The sequence below is a fragment of the Macaca fascicularis genome, chromosome 1, assembly GCF_037993035.2.
Source record: "Macaca fascicularis isolate 582-1 chromosome 1, T2T-MFA8v1.1".
Taxonomy (NCBI): Eukaryota; Metazoa; Chordata; class Mammalia; order Primates; family Cercopithecidae; genus Macaca; species Macaca fascicularis.
In genome coordinates, this window is record NC_088375.1 from 108,655,911 (window position 1) to 108,663,557 (window position 7,647).

At 44.9% G+C, this 7,647-nt stretch overlaps 1 protein-coding gene across 1 annotated transcript; it reads right to left on the reverse strand.

Moving 5' to 3' along the window:
• On the reverse strand, positions 1 to 1,399 carry LCE5A (late cornified envelope 5A). The gene is made up of 2 exons (XM_065536332.1): positions 1,204 to 1,399; positions 1 to 659 (listed from the first exon to the last, which is right to left on the reverse strand). Exon 2 carries the CDS (start codon positions 636 to 638, stop codon positions 282 to 284), a length of 357 nt encoding a protein of 118 aa, XP_065392404.1. The 5' UTR covers positions 639 to 659; positions 1,204 to 1,399; the 3' UTR covers positions 1 to 281.
• Positions 1,400 to 7,647: the final 6,248 nt, after the last annotated feature.

Sequence of the window (7,647 nt, forward strand, 5' to 3'; positions counted from 1 at the left end):
GGAATAAAAAGCTTTATTGTTACAGAAAAAATAGCTTCATAACTGAATTACAACACCTAGTTTTCCAAAGAACCATGTCTGAGAGGGAAAGTCAGGCCAGAAAATATCACAGAAAATATCAACCCCACAATGGAGTGAACATGGGCAGGATAAAGAGGAGAACTTAAGGCATTTCTGAAGTCCTTCCATGGGAAACGAGAGAAAAGAAGCCTCAGGCTGATACAGATCTTCTGCACCTGGGCTCTGCCAGTGCTGCTCCTTCATGCTCCTCATGGCCCAGGTCAGCAGCAGCCCCCAGAACTGTGGCAGCAGCCGGAGCCCCCGGAGCTATGGCAGCAGCCAGAGCCCCCAGACTGCTGGCCACTGCCACTGCCACAGCAGCTGGAGCTCTGAGGTCGGCGTCGGAGGGACCGGCGGGGCCTGTGATGGCTCAGGCAGCAGCCACCACCCTCAGAGCTGCAGCAGCCCCCAGAGCTGGAACCACAGCAGGAAGAGACTGGAGGTGGGCATGGGGCTGAACACTGGGGAGGGCATTTTGGGGGACACTTGGGAGGACACTTAGGAGTACACTTGGGAGGGCATTTAGGGGTACATTTGGGAGGAGGCTGGCACTGCTGCTGGCTCTGCTGGCAGGACATCTCTGTAGGAGCTGAATAAAGCTGAAAGACAATACAAGCCCAAGGTCACTTCCTTGCCCTTAAAATTGAACTATAATTTCACAAGATTTTATCTCTAAGAGGACCAGAATTTATTTATTTATTTATTTATTTATTTATTTATTTATTGAGATGGAGTCTTGCTCTGTCACTCAGGCTAGAGTGCAGTGGTGCTATCTCGGCTCACTGCAACCTCCACCTCCCAGATTCAAGTGATTCTCCTGCCTCAGACTCCCAATTAGCTGGGATTACAGGTGTGCACCACCACACCCAGCTAATTTTTGTATTTTTAGTAGAGACGGGGTTTCACCACGTTGGTCAGTCTCGAACTCCTAACCTCTTGACCTGCCCACCTTGGACTCCCAAAGTGCTGGGATTACAGGCATGAGCCACTACGCCTGGCCTAAGATGAGCAGATTTTAAAAACCCAGTCTCCCAAGACCAGTAACAAGAACGATACAAATGATTTCCACTTTGTAACTCCATATTTTCAAATGAATTCCTTGGAAGTTCAGAAAGACATCAGTCCTTCATTCCCTTCACCTACCTTCCATCCTCCCCTTCCAGAAGAACCCTCCCCTCCAAAATTCTCTTTTATCCTTGTCTTTCTTCAAGAATGGCCTCGACCTCCACCCAGGGACTCTTTCTGCCCAAAACACTGGCACCAAGAGTTCATCCTGGTCCTGAGAAGCACTCTACCTGGTTCAGGCACTGCAGCAGATCACTCAGGAGACAGGTAGACTGAGGTGCTGTGAGAAGCTTTGCCTTTTATACGACTCAGTCCTGACCTAGCATCAGGAGGTGCAGACCATGTGCGGGCTGCTAGAAGCATATTTCATAAAGGCATGGGTGACTCCCTCCCCTCGCATCCCACGGACCCAGTTCCTCCCTCCATAAGCATCTCAAGTATTAATCCACAGGAAGATCCCATGAGAACTGCAGGCCTCTAGGATGGTGAGGAAGCTCTGTGAATTGCACATGGCACCTATCTATCTCACAGGCAGCTCTGCTATGCTTTCTATTTTCTGAGCTGGGCCAGTATGGCTCTACGCCTCTGGGATGAACAGAAGTTCTGTTTTCTCTTTGGTATAGGAACCGAAGGAGAAAATTCCCAAGATGAAAATTAAATGGCCCTTTTTAGAATAATAATAGGGATCCAAAATAAAATTGTAGGCCCAGGGAAATAATCTAACATGATTTTTTTCATTCCTAGATGATGCCATAACCAGAACTAAGAATGTTTGATATCTCAATGATGTTATTTTAGGCAGATCTAATGCGGAGAGTGTGGGTGGTTGGGCTTCTCTCCTTGCCTGAATTTGATGCTCCAAAAGAGCTCACAAACAATACTGATCCAGCACTAACAAATGCTTTTAAAATGGTTTATTTACTCGTGTTAAAGAAGGAGCCTTTGGCCAGCTCCAGGTGAGGTGGCAAAGACCAGGTGTATACTGAGGGTGGAGCAAAAGCTCTCGACTCATCTGGAGGTTTCCAGAAGTGAGGCACCAGTTCCAGTCATTCATAAGAGAAGAGCATCCAACCTGGGAAGGACCTCAGGAGAAGATCTTTGGATGGGAGAGGTGAAGAGCAGGAGTATATAGGTTTTAAAAGCCCATGGTGGGATCCAAAGCTTATTTTCTCAGCAGATAGTATTCTGAGGGAAAGCTGGGTCCCCAGGATAGTTACCAAAATTGACTTAGCTGGAAAGGGTGGCCAAAATATGGCATATTCACAATGAAAGCTGCAGTGGGAGAAAATAAGACTGGGAGAAAAAGGCAGTACCTTAGCTTCATGCTCGTTGAAATGGGCTGCAGTGAGAAGCAGCAGCCCAGGTATAACACAGACCCTGGAGAGGGATGTCCAGCAACAGTTCCCACCCTTGCTCTCTCCACCTGTGCAACCTCTGGCAAGTTACTTAACCATCACTGGAAAAGGGAGCTGAAAACATTCCTAATCCACTGAATAAAGAAATACAGATGAAGTTCTTAGCACAGTTCTTAGAACTGCAAGTTTAAAAAAGAAAAAACTAACCCCTATGGCTATCCTTATTTCCATGAGAAAATATATTCTAAATTTCAAATTACTGACCTGCCAATTTTGAAACCAAAACTAATTTTTATGATATCAGAGATTAGACTTAATGTTTTCTTATAGCAAAATATTAGGAGTATTTGCTTGCCACTAGGGAATGAGATTACAAAGAAAGCATACTCATTATTTAAAAACACCAAAAAATAGGAAAAGTTTTAAAATCACCCATAATCCCATCCCTAAAATACTGTTACTATTTTACTATTTTCCTTTCAGTCATTTTTTTTCCATATATAGTGTTTTTGTTGTTGTTGTTATTTGAGTTTTGTTTGTATTTTACATAGTCTTTCTCATAGTACTTACATGAGTTTATTTTATTAACTTTTCACTTAACATTTTAACATCAACATTTCCCAAGTTATTCATTGTTTGGGAGGATTATTTTTGGTAGCCATAAGAACATTGCATGAAGGGCACAGAATCTATTTATAAGTGGTTAGGAGCATGAATTCTAGAACCAGTCTCTGGGTTTGAATCCCAGCTCCCCACTTACCAGTGGTGTGACCTTGAACAAGTGACATGAGCTTTCCACCTCACTGTCCTCACCTGTGAAATGGTGAAAAAAGTAGTGTTTATTTCATGGGGTCATGTGCAGATTAAATGAGTTGATATATGTAAAACTCTTGTAATAATGCCTGGCATATAGTAAGCATTCAATAAATGTTTAAAATGAAACCTGATGCTGTGTCACTTCTAAATTCCAGCACTCAGAGTAGGCCTAGATAAAGACTACGGGGTTGGGAGGCAGGTAAGCTCCTGTGGCCACTGAATCTCTATGCATCAGATCTGTCTCTGCCCTCCTTGTGGAGAAGTATCAGCAAGAAAGTAGAACACAGGCTCTGAATTTCTGGAAAAGGAATCCCAGTAGAAGTTAAAGGAATTACCCATTTAACACATGGGTTTGGTGAATTCTAAAAGGAACAATGTCCATCCTCTTTTACTTATAATTGTTTGGGCACATGACCACCTATCTGACCACATGGTAAGGTCTTTAGTGCAGGAATCCCTAAGGGGTCTAATTTAATGCATTGTAGGCAGCAGGTGTTCAGTTTTCATTTCCTTGTTCAGTTGAATTTACTATTCAGCAAGCAAGATGGATGCCTCAAACAAATCCAAACCCAGATTTTCATTGACAAATTCTAGACATTTCATGGGATGATAGAATAGATGTGGAAAGGACCTTGGCCATCATTCAGAGCTGGTGTTTCTCAACCCCAGTGAGATCTAGGTTTTGACATTCTCCAGACATCCATCAAGTGGCTCTGCTGCACCACTGGGATTGATAATTGCTGATTTAGATCATGCCCCTTGTTTGACAGAAAAGGAACCTGAGGCTCAGAGATGGAAAGAGGCTTTCCCTGGATCACATGGAGAGCTGGGAGCAGAGATGGAATTCAAACCCTGCTATCTGCCCTCTCTCCATCATAACAGTCTGCTCTTGAACAGTATTTTATTTCTTATTGTGATTTTTTCTAGCAAGATTTATTTTATAAAATTTGCTTGTTAAACATGGCTATTGAAGTTGGAATGAAAATAGTAATAAATATGCTGAATCACAGCCTGAATTGCACATCTGGAAAAATTGGAAGTGATCATTACCTCTACTAAATAACCAGGGATTGAGTACCTGTGTTGAAAAGGCAGTGTCTGGCATCTCCAGGGATAGGCCAGCTGGCAGACCCCCAAGAACCCTCCCCAGCATAGCACTATCTGGATGACTGTTCCTTAGCCCAGAAGTCCAACTCTTAGCCTTAGCATGGCTAAGTTCCTTAGCCCATGCCCCTGAGCTGATTAATCCTGTGGACACTGATTCACTGCACCTAACTCACAAGAGACTGTGATGACATCGACTTACAAAGAGAAACCTGAGTGTCAATGTTGGCAGGTACATTGTCTTCCTGTAGGAAAACTCCTGGAAGAAGTCGTCATAACCTGCCAGCACTCTGTGAGCATGAGGTTGCACAACAACCTCAGGTTTTGATGGTCAGCAACACTAGACATGTCCATCAGGTCATCTGAACACCTCCAGCCCTGGACAGATTTGGAAGCCCTGAAAACATTTGTCCCTGACAGCCCTTTGCTTCTCTGTGCTGGACTGTGGCCTGGGAACTGCCTCCGTGAGGGGCTTTGCACAGTGTTGCTCTCACCCACTACAGGCTGATTCTGGAGTTTGACACTGGAAAGGGATTTTTTCTATTTGTCTTATTTCCACTGGTCGCTGTTGCCCTGATGTAAAGTCTGAATAGTGTACAGAATAATTCCCACCCCTCCTGTGCATAGATGTCCACATTCCAATCCCCAGAACCTGTGAATATATCACCGTACACAGCAAAAGGAACTTTGAAGATGTGATTAAGTCAAGGATCTTGAAATAGGGAGATTTTCCTGGATTATGCAGGTGGGCTCGCTGTAACCACAAAGGTCCTTATAAGAGGGAGGCAAAAGGGTCAACGTCAGAGAGGGGAGATTTATCAGCAGAAGCAGAGGTTGGAGTGAGGCATTTTGAAAATGTAGGAAGGGGACAGAAGCCAAGGAATATAAGCAGCTTCTAGCAGCTGGGAAAGGCAAGGAAATAGACTTTTCCCTAGAGCCTCCAGAAGGAATACAGCCCTGTCAACAGTCTGATATTAGCCTAGTGAGACCTATGCCAGTCTGACCTACAAAACTATAAGGTAATACCTGTGTGTTGTTTTAAGCAACTAAATTTGCAGTAATTTGTTACAGCAGCAATAGAAACCAACCAAGAGGATCCTCAATGCCTCTGAGGCTGACATCGGGCCAAGGGAAGCTCAGTGAAGAGGTGACAGAGAAAATTCTTACAGATAAAGTGCTGTCTGGATCGTCCCAGCTCTACCCCTTGCTAGCTATGTGACCCCTTGGAGCTGTTTTCTCAGCCATAAAATGAGGATAATAACAGTGTTCATGGCCGTGCCGGTTGTATGAGGACTCCATGAGATAATACCTGCAAAGCCCTTCGCCCTAGACTTGGCACATAAAAAGCGCTCAGTAATTTTTAGCCCTTCTTATTCTGGTCATTATTAGTCTTGTCCTCACCATCATCAGTGAAAACAGAGATGTCATGATGGTTGCCAGTGCATTCCTGGGGCCCTCCGCTGGGCTTAAAGCTCCCAGCTACTTATTTCCTGGACTGGAGCCTGAAAAATTCCATAGAGTAGGATGGACAACCTGCCATCACTTTGGGCTTATTTGAATTTTCAAGATACTACTTGCACCTCTTCTCAGGAAGATAAGGGTTTCTTATTCTTTAACTTCTGGAGAGCATTTTACCATTTATGAGGTGTTTGTGCATTCTTTCCTTTACTGGAATCTTTACAACAGCCCAATTTTGTAGAAGAGAGGGTTACTACCCCTATTATTCAAAGATAGAATCAATGCACAAAGAGGCCAAGAAATTTGTCTAAGGTCACACAGATGTTAAGAGAAGTTACCAGGGTTCAAATCCAGCTCTTTGGACTCTATACCTCATGCTTGCTTCTCGAATCACAGCGACCTCTAGCCCAGGGCCTGTGCATCCTGTCATAGAAGGGGTGCACAGACCAAAATCCTAGGGGGTTAGAATATAATGCACAAAAGCAGTCCGTAGATGCTCCTCTTCAGAGAAGATACTGCAATATGGCCTTAAAATGGAGCTTTCTTCTTGTCGTAAGTGAACAAAGTGCTGAGTGGAAGGGCCTCTAGCAGTCTGGTTTCAAGCTGCAGACCTTTCTTCTTGCCTTCCCGCGCACCACCACCTGCAAGTAATGAGTGCCAGAGACGTGGGTGCAAGCAAGGACATCAGAGACTGACTGACTCATGAGCTGCCTGGGGCCCCCAGGTGTGTGTGTGCACTTCCTGGAAAAGCCTCACCTCCGGACCCCGAGCCAGGTCTGCTCACCCTGGCACGTGGGATGCTCAGGTTTCCTGGGGCCCTTGCCAGCTACAGTGTTATCTTCTCTATGGAGAGCACCTCCATAGCTGGAGCCTGGAGGCGAGGATGCCATGGGAGCCTCCAGAGTGAGTAAACAGAGAAAGGAGGATTCCTCCTCTTGGAGAGCAGGTAAATATCCGGGGCGTGGGACTCAGAGGGAGTAAAAATAGCCAAGGAGGCTCCTGGAAACACACACACCGAGGTACCTTGTTTTCTCAGATGGAGAGGACGGAGACCAAGCATACAGGTGACGTGAAGCAGGCAACAGGGAGGGGCTGGCTGCAAGTAGGCTAGGCATCCCATCACACCAGGGTAAGGGTACCTCCATCCAGTGGCAGGTATACCATGTGCCTGCCTCCAGGGAACTGGGCAACTGGGCTGTCCCTCACAGTTGCTTAATCTGCCCATTTGCCTTCATCAGTGGATTGCCTTCGGCAGGGCTTGTTTTCAGTTCTCCTAGCTTACATTGATGACCTACGGGGAGCTAGTCCTGGGCTAGGCAGTGGGGAGGCAAAGATAGGGAAGCCATCAGCACTGCCCGCTAAGAGCTGTCCGTCCAGTGGTGGAGACAGGTGTTCCCCAGGAACTGCAATACAAGCAGACTCTGATGGGTATGGACCAAAGGTTAAGCAAAGTGGATTAGAAAGGAAAAGGTGTACATCAAGTTACAGTAGTATAAGCAACATGAAAAATTCATTTATGTAAGTATCTCTCTCTATTATATATATGTATGGTATATAGAGAGAGTAGGTAAATAATCAGGAAAAAAAAAGCTTGGATTGACCATATTAAGATATTAACTGCAATTTATTCTGGGTGGGGGATCGTGCCCATTTCTTTTTCTTTTGCTTACCTACATTTTCTGATTTTCTGCAATGAATATGCATTACTTGGATGATACGCTGTTTAAATTAACACAGAGGTACTAAATAGACTGAAAGGATCAGAAGTGACATTTGATGCTTTCATTTA

What these genes read in the sequence shown, in the direction of transcription:
- LCE5A (XM_065536332.1), bottom strand. Translation starts at nt 638, where the DNA reads ATGTCCTGCCAGCAGAGCCAGCAGCAGTGCCAGCCTCCTCCCAAATGT.